Consider the following 14,000-nt stretch of genomic DNA (forward strand, 5'->3'; position numbering starts at 1 on the left):
TATTTGTATTCTCCATTGCTTAGGGTATCCCTTTCATTGAGCTCACCCACACCAGATTCTGCCTTTCGTGGCTCCTGGACCAAGCTGCTACTGTGATAAAGAGACCGGCCGTCCCTCGCAGGTGTGAAAGGAAACTCCTCCTGCCCTGAGCTGAGTGATCGCAGCGTTTTCAGGTCCCCAGACATATGCATCGCCTCTGAAGACGACAGGCTCCTTGTACCGGGGCCTGCTCTTCTGTGGGATCGATGGGCACGTCGCTCCCTCTCCACAGTGGGACTGTACAGACCTGAGTCCTCTTCAGATGTCAGCGAGCTGGTCATACTCTGCCCTTTCCTGTCGTTCATCAACCCAGGTCTCTCCACACTCCCAGAACACAAGGTTCCACTGCGGCTGGCGTACTCGCCCAGATTAGTGGGGGCAAAAGTCCGCCATGACCTCCGATGATTAGGATGGTCCTTCTTCTCCCCTCCCTGGTGTCGTGACTTAGGCAGCACAGCATCAGTCGCCCTGATTATGTTCCCATTGAGTTTAAGTCCATCAAAGACCACGCGCTCGTCCAGCAGGGCAGGCTTTCGGCTTCGGAGCTCAAATGAACTAGAAGCTGAGATAACTCCATTTCCACACAGGCTGCTGAGGTCTAACGTGCGGTGTGTGTATGGTAGCGTGCCTGTGAAGTGCCGGGAGGAAAGGCTGCCTTTAGAGCCTGAGTCTATCTGCTCATTGAGCCGGACGGTGTCATAAATGGATCTCTGGGGCACATAGCAGTCATCAATGTTCAGGTCCTCCTCCTCCCCCTTCCCCACACAGGAAGGGTTTTGTCTGAGGCAATCTGGTCTGCTCAGCGGTTTGCCCATGCTAAAACAATTGCCACCACTCACTACAAAGAAAAGATTAAGGATGTAGTGAAATCCTTTGAGGTATATGTTGCTCTAGTGCATTTGGAGTCATTTACAAAGGAGCACAATGTGACCAACTGACATGGCAAGCAACTGTGTGCAAAATAATTAATTTTCTCCTCTTTTCAATGAGAACTTAACAAATTAAAAGTCAACACTTGTTTTTCAAAATAAAATCTACAATTGCTTGTGAAGATTTGAAGAAAAAAATACTGACAGAAATCTATCTAAATTAAAAAAATAAATCCTGTAGAAATCCAAATATGTCAAACAATATAAAAACAATCCTATATAGCAGCTTCATACTCCATATAAGGAATGAAAATCCAGACTTTCAATACAGTCACCTATCCTAAAAATATTCCTCCAGGCTCTTCTCCGTGCATTGCCAAAACTTAATCACTAGTCCTATGGTCCAAAGTGCTTCTTTTTCCCTGAAATCCCTGCAGCATCCATGCGAGCTTAAGGAAGATCTTCAGTGCAAAGTGAAAAATATCCACAGACAAATCCAGCAGGCTCTACCAAAAAGCTGTGGGCTGTTCTGAGGAGAGCTGGTACTCTTGGATAAACAAAAAAGCCTGCCCTTTCTCTCTCATCGCTCCACTCGCAATGACAGACACCCTCCTGGCAGAGGGTTTCATGCCCCGCCCCCGCTCATTATTCAGACAACATCTGCCACAACTCCATTTGTGCGCAGAGCCGCTCCGGCACATGTTGATTGGTGGACACATGACCCTTTTTTTTTTCTCCTTTCTAATTCCCCCTTATGTCTGCATGGCCCATATGACTTCACTTCTAAGCCATCTTCCTCATCCTGACACGATCACTCACTTTTCTCCTTCTCTTTCTTTCAGTGACTGAGGGAACAGGGAAGGGAAGCAGTATGCACCAGCTTTTTTTACTTCACAGACAAAAAAAAAAAAAAAAACCTAGACCAGCAGGCAGCAGCAGTTCCCACTCTGATTACATCACACTATGCTGAAATAGATACACATTTTTCCTTTTTTCCCCTCTTTGCCCTCTGTTTTCCTCTTGTGGACAGTCGGCGTGGACCCTGCAGATATTCTTAATTACTGTGGAATGCTGAGGGGGGCACAGGTCCCAGGTAATTTAACACCGATCTCTCTGCCAAGTGCATGAAGGAGCTTTTTATGTCCAGTGACCGGGGTAGGAGAAAAAAAAGAGGAGGATAGAGGAGATAATAAAAAGAATTTATTTTTGTTTCCTGGATTGTCTACGCCACAGTAGCTCAGCAAGGACCTGAACAATCCCAACTTCTTTGTCCACTTCTGCACGCATGAGAAGAGACGGAAAGAGGACGCTGGCAGAGATAAATAAGCAGTTAAAGATCTGGTGGGATTTTAAAGACGGATGTTTAGCCACTGAAACCCACATACTTTTAAAATATTCTGGCTTTTAGGTGAATGAATATAAATTATTCCTCTAGTCATTTTCTTGGCCGCTGCAGGTCCCATTGTCAAAACTGTTCCAAATATCTCTGTGAAGTTCACATAAATTCTTTTTTAGGCAATTCAGACCAAAAGCTGCAGAGAACAAAGGTTGAAGAGAGGACACTTTTTTTTTTTGGGTCAAACTACTGAATAAAGCTTTTTTAACAGCAACACTGTAGAAACAATCAGGCACAGAGGAGTTTCTACAACAGTGGCAACTAGGAGGTCAAATCTCAGAGACAGAGGAAGACAGGGGAAGAAAGTTGTGCTCTTTATGTGGAAGATAGCAGAGAATTATGAAATCTCAGCAGTGATAAATCAAAATGACTTTAAATCAGTCTCTGTGTAGTGAAGAGTTTCCTGGATTACTAACTGACTTGATTTCACGGTTGCTAAAAGACAGTAAACTAGGGCTATGATTAAGAGTTATTTTCAGTATCAATTTCCCAGAGCCCCAGCTGACATATTTAAAAAGCTTGTTTTACCTGACCAACAGTCCAGACCCAAAAGATATTCAGTTTACTTAAACAATTAAACAAAAGCAATCAATAAATTATGAAATTTTAAAATTTAAAAGTTGCAGATTAATTTTCTGCTAATCAATGAGATAGCACTTACGACAGATTCAGTTGTGATCCAGTAAACCAAGCAGGCTGACACAGCATTCAACCTCTAATCAGTAGGTTTTCATGTCACTGTTACAAATGTTTTGTGGGAGCGTAAAGAAGATTGATTTCAAACCGGTCTTCATGTTCAGCTGAGACCTGCTTTACTACTCAAGATTTCAGTCTGCATTGGACTAGAAACCTTTGATGAATAGAGAACTCAACATAACTGCCTTACAGCAATACAATGTGCACTCTATCTGTATAGAAACTGGCCCGTAGAGGTTTCATGTTTCACGTTGTGGAGAGTGTATCATCACTCTGTGGCAGTGAGTAAGCAACACTACGTGGTCCCAGTGACACTTTTTTACCATTGACTTCAATGAGCTGGTTGAACTACAGTATGATTCAGAAGGTAGAAATTCCTTTTCAAATTGAAAGACATGCTGATGTAATGTCTGAGCAGTGAGAAAAGACACCCACGCCAACCCCCTGTAGTGTTGAGTCACCAGAGCTGCACTTCAAGGTACACATAAAGATATACATACACCAGGGCTTCCTCGGTCAAGCTTCCACAAATCTCATGTGGAAAAACAAGAGTAAACACATGAAGTCAGGCATGTCTCTTTTCAAAACTTGACCTAAAATGGTAACAGCACATGAAAGAGGTGAATCCAAGCGCTGTCTTTCTCTGTTTATTTCTTTCCCACCAGCTGCCAATAAAGCCCACTTACCTACCCCTTGAGTCTGATCCAATGAATATAAAACAGAATATGACAAAATCATTTCATGTTTTCATGTTGCAACAATTCAAGTTTTGCTATTTTTGACAATTCTCCTCCTGATGCTTAGTGTTGGTATGACTTAGGACAAAGGGGATTTCCCAGCAGCAGCTGAGGCCTCGTATGCCCTCTCAACCCAGACTGGTGACAGCACAAAGAGGGGGGTAACAACATGCACCATGACAACACTGCTCAGCAACAATTTGAATCAATCACTTCTTTAATAGTCACCCTTCAAGGTCTTTGAACTTAACTCCCCACAACGAACTGACTGACAACCCCCCCAAAACACCCACAATGATACTTTAATCCATGTAACTCAACAAGGGGTTTGGATGCAGCCCTACAATGTGAGTACAGCAACCTCTTAATCGAAAAAAATCCCCTTGACCTACATCTTAGCACAGATCTGCACCATTTGCCTATACACTGCTTTTTACATTGTTTTATTGAAATGCTATCTAATACTATAAATGATGAAGTGTTTCAGAATTAAATATAGGTTAATCCTCTTTTGAGAAACTCCACAGGAATTTATAGGCTTTTAAAATATTTTGCATCTGTCTGTAAATCTTGCTAATGGCCCTTGTTTTATCCCTCACTGGTACCAACAGAGGCCTCCATGATTTTATAGACAATATGGAGAGTCAGGGGAAGTGAAAACAGGCCATTAGAAGAATTAGGAAGCTTTGTTGTATGTCTGTGGTCCTGCATACATGATTAGCTGTATAACATTTGCATGTTTAGTCCAAAAAGTATTAATACAATAAACAAAGGTCTTAAGGAATAATCTATAGCCTTTGGGAATATAATGTTCATTGGCACTGCTTTGTAACAGCTAAAAAATCTATTACTAGTATGCACTGATAAGCTTTTACAATTAGCATCCTTTTCAATAATGCAGTATTATCCATAAAGGAAGAATTAAATAGCAGCAAAATTACGCGATCTTTAGCACCAGTTCTAATGGACGCTCAGCCCTGCACTGTATACTACAAGGTTTCAGAGCCAGGGATAATGTCAGGCTGTGAGGATTCAAAAGTAAAAGAACAACAATATCAACAATAATGTGAAGAGATCAGGATGCAGGCCCAGCTTCATTAATGAATCAAATGACGCCCTGCTGGCGACCACCTGGCTGTGAGGGTCCATCCCTCCTGCACAATCACTGCATATGGGCCGCAGCTCTTTTGTTAACAACAGATGCCCTGAATGAACCAGCAGTCCCCTGAGGATTGTCATGCATGTAGCAAGTGTCTTCAGTATAGAGCCTGCCGCTAATCTGCCCCAATGCAAGGTTTTGTGGACAGACAGCATCTAAAATATTATTATTATATTATATATAATAATATAATATAAAAATATATTACTAATATTATTATTATCATAAGAATACTAAGATAGACTACAGCCTTTAGTCTGGATGATTCATATAACATTAAAAGTCGCATTTCTCGATGACAAAGCAAAGCAAAGGGGCACTTAATGAAAAACAAAGATGAAGATTCGACTTTTATCTTTAAAAAATGTATCAAATGCATGCATTTTGTAGTTTTTATCATATAATTTATATTCATTTTAATGTTATAATGTTATAATATTGTTATTTTAATGCTATACTGTAAGTGAACACGTTCCAAGAGCAAAAATATCAATTATTTAATCTGTGTAGACATTATTGCAGAGAATCTAACTCTATATTTAAAGGGTAAAGGGACATCACTATCTATAAAGGTGACAAATGACAAATATTACACATCCTCATGTCCACAAATACAAATAGGACCAAAGCTTTTGGGATGCCAGAACCAGTGCAGTTCACAGCCACAGCTTAATCACTCAAGTGCAAAGCAAACTAAACAGGACTCAGTGTGTGAAGAGGTGCAAAGTCCCTCTGGAACAATTGTACCATCATGTTCACTACTGTAGCAACTCATACTGATCCCCTGAGAGCACAAAACAAATAGGTGCAAATGTAGGGAGCAAGCAGTTAACATCGACCTTTGTGCTGCTGTGATTTCACCTATATTCAATCATACGACTCATTCACTCAGAGGAATGAAAATCAAGTGATGTGAAATTCTGTATTTAGACCTATGCAACATGATAAATGTCAAACTGGGGACACTGTACCTTAAAGGCCTCCAGTTGTTGGTTGATGACGTCTGTCTCCATGCCAACCGCCTCCTGGGACGCCTCCTTGTCCACAGCTTTGCAAAGTTTATCTTCCATTTGTTGGAGTTTACCGTACAGCTCCTCTATCTTGGTAAGAGTGCTCTGCACCTGCTCCTCCCTGCCTTTGGCTCTGTCCAACAGTTTACCACACTGCTTGCTCAAAGCATCTAGATCTCTCTTCAGGCCTAAGAGGTCAGGTGAGGTTTCAGTCTCTAGCATCTTCTTACAGCTGTCTCCAGCATTGGCTGTGTTAGCCATCAGCTCTTGCAGCTTAGCCACAAAGCTCTGGATGCTTTCCTGCTGGTCTTTAAGGGTGGCCAAATCAAGATCCACTGGAGCCATGTTGTCCAGCTCATCATCCAGGTCTGTGAAACGGGTAAACATCTCACGGATGCTGTTTTGGAACTGACCAATACCCTGTAATTTACCCTCCAAGACCTGGCACGTCTCCTCTAGTTTCTTGTTCAGGGAGCCATAGTCTTTTTCTATGCTGTCAGCCTGTAGTAAGAGATCTGTCACTCCATCTGCATCTGGGACATCTGCTACAAGGTCCTGGGCCAAGCTCTTCAGATGCTCTACTTGGTTCTGCATTCCCTCTAAACTCTTATGTTGGGCTTTCATGTTGGTCAGGTTCTTGTTGCTGTGACCCTGCACTCCCTGTGATTCATAGGTATCCACCTGCTTCCTAGCTCCCTCCAGCTGACCCTTTGCCTCCTTGTAGGTATCATTAAATTCTTTAATTGTGTGCGAGATCTTCTCCAGGGACTCCCTCTTGCTCTGCAGACCCTCCACTACATCATCCACTCTTTTGCCAATGCTAGCCTTCTCCTCTTTTATAGCTTCAGTGTCTGTGTTGGCCACCTCAAGAAGGCTATCTGCAGCCGCGTTGAGCTGCTCCACCATCCCTCGGTGCTTGTCAACATCCTTCTGGAGAGCTTTCACCTGAGAAATTGAGCTCTCAATAGCAACGGGGTCAACTGTGAGTTTGACTCGGCCTTCACCTTCTTCACACTCCTGGATCCAAGAGCTGAGCTTCTCTGCGTGATCCTGATACTTCAGAGATCTCTGCAGAGCAGTCTGGAGATTATCAGCCTGCTCCACAGAGCTCTTCCTCACCTCTTCCCAGTTGGAAGAGAGGGTAGTGAGCTGTCCTTGTAGTGCCAATTTTTCTGCACCATCAGTGTTCTGCAGGAGCATCTCCCCTTCCCCAGTGATTGTGTTGTAAGCCTCCTCATGTTCACTGAGAGCCTTCTGGAGCTTACTGTGCTCCTCTATGGTTTGTTGCAGGACATCCACTTTGGTAGAGATGGGCTGGGGCTTAGCCTGGTCCTGGAGCTTTTCACCCAGCCATGACTGGAAGTCTTTGGATGTCTGATGGAACTGCTGAGAGCTGGCAAAGGTTGAGTTCAACTGCTCAATCCTTTTTGCTACAACAGAGAAATGCATGGCAAATAGTGAGTTAAATGCTGTAACGCTTTTTTACAAAAAAAAGTAAAACTATTAGGTGGCTGGGAATATTGTTGCAGGTGATTTTTCTAATTCATTCTACAGTTCTGATAAAATACAGTCATCAGTCTTAGTTTGAAACAGCTATGATAGATTCAAATGTACGCACAATTAGTTGTAAAAAGAAGTTCAATTGGAGCCTTGGCCAGAGTTTGACTACTCCACAAGAGCAATTGTGATAACAATAGCTTAGCCTGCTGGGAAGTTGTTGTCATAGAATAAATATATTCTGCAGTGATTCAACACAAATAGAATCATTTCTTCTTTCCAAACATTACAACACTACATTATTAGGTTAAGTTACAAGGCCAACCTGCTTTCTCTTCCAGTTGTTTGAAAGGCTTGCTGACACTCTCCAGCTGCCTTGCTAAGTCTGCTTTCAGATAGTCCTCAGTCACCATTGCTGTGAGCTCTGCGTTAATGGCCTCAGCCTCCTTCAGCTTCTTCCTCTCCTCTCTCAGCTGAACTGAGATGTTTTGGACATCCTCCAACTGCATCTTCACAGCATCGGGCTGGGTGCTGTGTCCCTGATGGTTGGTGAGCTGGTTCTCCAGCTGAGTGGCGGTCTGGCTGAGGCTCCTCAGTAACTCCTGAAACTGCCCTGTCTTCACCACAGCCTGGTCGATGAGGCCATCTCGCTGGTCCAGCTGCCCTGTGAGGCCTTGCCACTTTTGAGTGACAGCAGCAAGCTGCTCCCTCACCAGCTTCCCGCTTGAGGGGTCCTGGTTGTCTGAGGAGCTTAGGATGGCTGAGGCAGCTTCCTCAAGTTGCTCATATTGAGGTTTACGGCTCTTAAATTCATTCTGGAGGATCTAAAGGGAGGAAATCGATCAAATTGATCTATCAGAAAACTAGAAGAAATACTTGTTTAAAAGGGATGTAAAATCCTCTAATCATTCCCAACTATTTGCACCATGCTTACCTGAACTTGCTGCTTCTGCATTTTAAGCATGTTGGGGTCTATCGAAAGTGGCCCAAGGACACTCATCATCAACTCCTTCTCTGAAAGCCACTGACCAAGCTGCAGCTCGGTCGTTTGGAAGATGTCCAGATTCTTGTTGGACTGCTCCAGGTGCTGCTTCCTCTCCTCTACAGAGCCGCTGATATCTGCCCAAGCAGCATCTGAGCAGGAGGGCAGAACAATCACACCAGTCTGCATTAGTCAGCGCAATCGCACCTTTCCATCCACTGTCCTACTGTTCACCAAGCAAACCTCCCACTGTGCAGGACTTGGCACTACAAATGTGTTAATTTAACTGATGTGGCAGAGAGCAGGTACTGATACAGGTTCACATTCTGTTATATGTATGTGGTGGACAGACGATGAGATGGACTTCAGGATTATAGTTGCTCTAATATCTCATACAGTATGTAAAAGCCTTTACCCAGATTCCACTGCTGTAATGGGATACATTTCATCAATTGGACTCAACATACCTCTGACAGTTTCACTGACATAAATTACCCAGGGCCATCTGGACACAACACCTTGGTGCATACCTATTTCTGCCAGCATCTGCTTCCATTTTGCTGCCTCAGGGGAGTTTGGATGAGTCTTAATCAAGTCGAGGAGCTTCTCTCTGAGTTTTTGGAGCTGCTCCTGCTTCTGCTTCATGTCATCTTCAAATGCCTGACAGAATAAAATTAATTATCAACGCTCAATCCTTTAATTTCCAAAAAAAGAGTGTCACATGAGTATCTCATTCACAAGTCAGTGAGGACTGCGTGCAGTTTTGGAGCATAATTAACTGTAACAGTCCATTTGGTGATCAACAAGAACAGTACTGTACCTTCTGCTGTTCAAGCTGTGTTTTCACTGCATCTTTCTCTGTAGCTGCATTGTTCCATGATGCTGCAGTCTCTTTCATGTCTTTCAGCCATGTCAACATGTCCTCCGTCTCTTTTTGGGCCTCTTTCATCTCCTGCACCGAGCTACTCAGCTCTGCGGCTCGACTCTTTAGCGTTTCTCCAAGGCTTGAGTATCCCCCGTTGACGAATGACATGTTCTGCTGAATTACCATCAGCTCTGAGGACATTCAAAATAATTCCATCAAGTTTCCTTTCTGGGAGTATAGTAGAGTGCCATAATGAGGTTATGATAACAGTGAGGCACTGTTAATATAATAGCCTTAAGGTACAGTATGTTCGGAATATGAGTGGGGAAAATATCACCAACTGGAATTTAAGCATACGATCTTCAATGTAGCTGCAAGCTCCACCAGAAGTTAGAGCAGCGTGCAGGAACTTCTCCTATAAACAGATTTGTTCTTAAGTGGCATGTGTGAGTGTTTAAGATGGAATAAACAAGAAACAAAAGAATTTACAAAATTGTTATGTAAAATTAATAGGTGCATGCGTACTTTCACTCCAACAGCTGTCCCTGAGTCTTTACGCAGGTCGCTGTCCAGCAGCACCCAATAGTTTAATATCAGCTATAACAGAATTCTCTCATCCACCTCCATGACCTTCTTCCCCTGTTGACCACCTCCCATTTTAGTCATGGACCACTTTGCTTTACCAATTTTTTAGCATCTAACTTTGTATCCAACCATCACTTGTTGTGTCACTGTGTTGACAGCTGCAGTAATGTTTTCTCACTTTTGGGGTTCTATAATGCTAATGCTATCACTACCGACTTATTTCCAGCAGCAGGACTTGAAGCTCAGATCTGTGAAGCTCTTCTTTTTACTCTTTAGTAACATTTTTGTGAATGAAGCTTGGACTCTTGCGCAGCTATTTGGGGGCACTGACTATGTAAATGATCAAATTTTATGAATGCGCACCTACTTATGACCAGGTGGCACTCATCAGGCTGAAATGGGAGATTTCCCGTTTTTGCAGCTGGGAGGGTTTGGCCAGTCAGACTCAGAACAAGTATCATAGAAAAAAAGTGAGGGAGGTTTAAGATGAGAATATGAAAATGTTCTTGCATGACACCCAATCAGTGTAGTTCCCATCTAATCTTATCATATGTGTGTGTGTGTGTGTGTGTGTGTGTGTGTGTGTGTGTGTGTGTGTGTGTGTGTGTGTGTGTGTGTGTGTGTGTGTGTGAATGGGTGGTTGCGCCTTTAAAGCCTAATGGAAACCTATAGAAAAACTCACTCCCTATGAAAAAAAGCAATGATCTCCCTCTGTAAAACTCATAATCCAAACATACTGTTACACTGATTTTCAAAAGCTGCTATTTGTTTGTTATAGAGTCACCACAGTCATAGCAGTGTTTTGAAAATTACCCATAACACCTTCACAGCAGACCACAAACAGTGTCTTTTCAAAGCAGCATCCACATACACACTTCATTACCTTTATTAGTTAGGTAGGAATGGCTCGCCGGACCACCACCATTAGTAAGAGCTGATGCAAAGACATGAGACAAAAGCTTGAGTAAAAGACAGGCAGACCGACGAGGATTGCTGGCAAAAGATCTCTTCCATGGTCTCTAATGGTTAGTGATTTTACAGTATACACTCAGAGGTGTGCCCAAACACCATGCTTCCCATTCCACTGAATGATTCAGACACATGAGGTTAACTGTGCTGATGTTTACCTGACTTGTTGGGAGTCTTTGTTTTCGCCGGGGATGTGAGGAAAGTAATGAGGCTACACAGCTCTGATCCTTTACTGTTCAGGTCCTGGACAGCAGGGCCTTTGGATATCCATTCATCTAATAAACCCTGGTGAAAGAATAATCAGACAGATAGATGGTATATGACAGGTGGCATTTAAAGTGCATGAAATCAAAATGTTATGTGAGAAGCAGGATTTAAAAAAAAAAAACAAAAACAAAAATGGATGATTTCTTTTTTTTTTTTCATTTTCTCTTTTCACACCGTATTCAGGATCTACTTCTGTGATTTTTCTTTTCTCTAACATCATAGTAAGAAAATGGTTTCTCTGCTGGACAACGTGGTTTTTCACTCCCAGATCCATCCTGTGTAAACACTTACAACTTACCATCCATCTGTCAGTGGTTGGCACAGAAAGGCAGACTGGGATAGTGGGGAGTTTAGGGAGGATAGGACTATGATCTGTTAAAACACACTATCTGTCTATTGCAAAACACATAAGCAAAAGATGTAAAGTATAATATCAATGGCCTCTGTTCCAGCATTTAAGTGCAGTTGGTTTAATAAATATGGGAATAACACTCTCTCTGTGGTTTTTTATTTATCTCATGACTCACGGTGACTATCTGCAGGTCCTTCTCCAGGCTTTCCTCACTGCTGCTTGGCTGAACTGCAGGTACTTTCTCATTGGTGTCCTCGAGCCACTTGCTGAGCATGCTGGCTGCAGCTCTGAACTCTCCCAGCCGGTCCTGACAGGATGATACCTCTTCTTCTCTGTAGCAGACAGTAATCAGTTATACCGTGCACATCCATGTGTACATTACCGACACTACATAAACAGTAATGTTAAGGAAAAGGATGTAGTGTAAATACAAAGATGTTCTTTTTCTCTCTCTGTGTCCCAACTTACTTTTCTTTGACAGTGTCTTTAAAGGTGGTGAAAATATTGGAGAGATTGTCCATCTTGCTCTGGATCTGGGCTTGGTTTCCATCAGGGCTTATTTCAGACAGCTCTTTGGACAGAGTGTGCAGCTTCTCCAAATCACTGGCATGTTCAGCCATCTCAGCTTTAGTACTCTACAGTGAAATTATAATAGTCAGTCAGTCTTTATAAAAGTTTAAAATACTTTGGACGCTGTCAGTAGTATAGTTACCTGCATTAGCTCCGACAGTTCATTGAAGGTTTTCCCCGGCCCGTCTGTCTCATGCAGATCTTGCGAACGCTTCACAACAAACTGCTGAACTTTATCTGCCACCGTCTCAAACTGCTCCACCTTTTCTTTCAGCTGCTCCAGTTGGGAAACTTTCTGCTTGTGCTTGTCACAAGCATCAGAGAAGCGCTGAGAGAGAGCGTCCATCGTCGACTGCAGAACCGCAGCCGCAGAGGGATCCGCCGTCTCCTCAAACTTCTTCAACTTGGCTTTCATGGCTGAGATGCTGCTCTGGCGACTTGCTATGTCCTGCTCTAATGCCTTAAAAATAAAGGATGGACAACGGCAGAGATTTAATGAATTAATAATGTGAACATGGATTTGGTGAGCATATAGTTCTTTTACTGTTGGAGAGATGACAAGAATACACACTGCTTCTTTGCTGAGGATGTCTCCAATAGATGCAGAGTCCAGGGGAATTTGTCCTTTCTCTTTGACACTGGCCTCCACTCCCTCCATCCATCCCATCATTTCATCCAAACCATCCTGGACACTCATGGAGCGAGTAAGAGTGATCTGCAGTTTCTCATTTCGATCACTTACAGACTTAGACAGGTTGTCATAGCGCTCCACTATGTCGTCTGCAACACAGGGAAGCAAATCAGGTTATGTTTCAAGCTGAACAGTTTCTCACTGTTTGGGACACAGTGTGAGATAAACATTTCAAAACAAAGCAGAGGCTTATTCGACATTTATGAGTGTGTTAATGCTGTCATTTCGGAAAAGGATTAGAGTCACAAGGTTTAGGTGAAGTAAAAGCATTTTAAAATGGAGGCCAAGAAAACAGTGAAGCAATTTGTTTCACACAGATAGTTTGTGTAAATTGCAGAAAAGAAATGTTGGACACTTGGTGGTATGTTGCCAGTCTAGCGTGCTACTAAGTGTTATGATCTTCCTACTTGTTGCATGACAAACATTTTGCACGACTACAAGGTTTATGAACTTTATTAGTTGTATAAAATACATTTGTAAAACTTTTCAATGTCTTGGGAGTTGTAGAAAATACTACGAATGAAGAACAACAAAGGCAGCTGTAGTGTTAAAAAAAAACAGCTGCTAGCACAGTAACACTGTTAATTTGTTACTCATGTTGCTTTCACCACTGGTAGTCAGGGGGTGACCAGTTATGAGTACATCATCGTTTCCAAAGGTAGTTTTCAAACTAAAACTGGGCCAGCAGCATTTCCAACACTCGAAAGGCTCGAAAACTCTGGAGTAGTGCGGACGGGGAGGCCAAAATGTAACAAAAGTAATGCATTTTAAAACGAAAACATAGTAGTGTGGATGAAGCCTTCAAGGCCTAAATCCTGATGCCGTTATCTGAGTGTGAATAATGACACATGAAATCATTTAGTGCAAAATCTGCTCCTTGGTTTGATATTTCCCTCACCTACTGTCTCCTGGATCTCATCTGGGTTGCTCAGCAGGTCTCCTTCAGATGTGACCAAAGACTCAGCTGTTTTGCGTAGCGTGTCAATAGCAGTCTGATGTCCTGTCATCTGACCTTGTAGGGACTGTGGGTGAATAAATAAGAGGAAGTCAGAGAAAATAAAACTACAACCACATAAATACATGTCCTCAGTCTATATTTATACAATGGTGTATAGGTTATGCATTTCACCAGCGTGATGGATTGAAGATAAATGCAACAGAGTGATGATGTGCAAGAATGTCTGGATTATATCTATGTAATATCGAATCACGCCACAGATATAGTTAGATATAGCTGTCTGACTTCGACTGTTACATTCACAGAAAGGCTTAGGATTTCTGCAGTGATTTGTAGCCAAAGCCAAAAGTACAGTGCT

At 42.6% G+C, this 14,000-nt stretch overlaps 1 protein-coding gene across 13 annotated transcripts in view; it reads right to left on the reverse strand.

Moving 5' to 3' along the window:
• Window positions 1-14,000, reverse strand: part of dst (dystonin) — a 103,543-nt gene that overhangs the window by 25,740 nt on the left and 63,803 nt on the right. For all 13 annotated transcript variants that reach the window (XM_071480848.1, XM_071480841.1, XM_071480840.1 and 10 more), the window contains 12 exons: window positions 13,583-13,706; window positions 12,565-12,773; window positions 12,136-12,453; window positions 11,892-12,058; window positions 11,599-11,755; window positions 10,963-11,089; window positions 10,719-10,769; window positions 9,206-9,441; window positions 8,916-9,045; window positions 8,338-8,537; window positions 7,729-8,227; window positions 5,868-7,336 (listed from right to left, as the gene is read on the reverse strand). In XM_071480848.1, the coding sequence (XP_071336949.1) occupies window positions 5,868-7,336; window positions 7,729-8,227; window positions 8,338-8,537; window positions 8,916-9,045; window positions 9,206-9,441; window positions 10,719-10,769; window positions 10,963-11,089; window positions 11,599-11,755; window positions 11,892-12,058; window positions 12,136-12,453; window positions 12,565-12,773; window positions 13,583-13,706 (3,687 nt within the window). The remainder of the gene's footprint in view (window positions 1-5,867; window positions 7,337-7,728; window positions 8,228-8,337; window positions 8,538-8,915; window positions 9,046-9,205; window positions 9,442-10,718; window positions 10,770-10,962; window positions 11,090-11,598; window positions 11,756-11,891; window positions 12,059-12,135; window positions 12,454-12,564; window positions 12,774-13,582; window positions 13,707-14,000) is intronic.

Source organism: Trachinotus anak, unplaced genomic scaffold, assembly GCF_046630095.1.
Source record: "Trachinotus anak isolate AG129_WGS33_773 ecotype Australia unplaced genomic scaffold, CSIRO_AGI_Tana_v1 ptg000007l, whole genome shotgun sequence".
In the NCBI taxonomy this organism is placed as follows: Eukaryota; Metazoa; Chordata; class Actinopteri; order Carangiformes; family Carangidae; genus Trachinotus; species Trachinotus anak.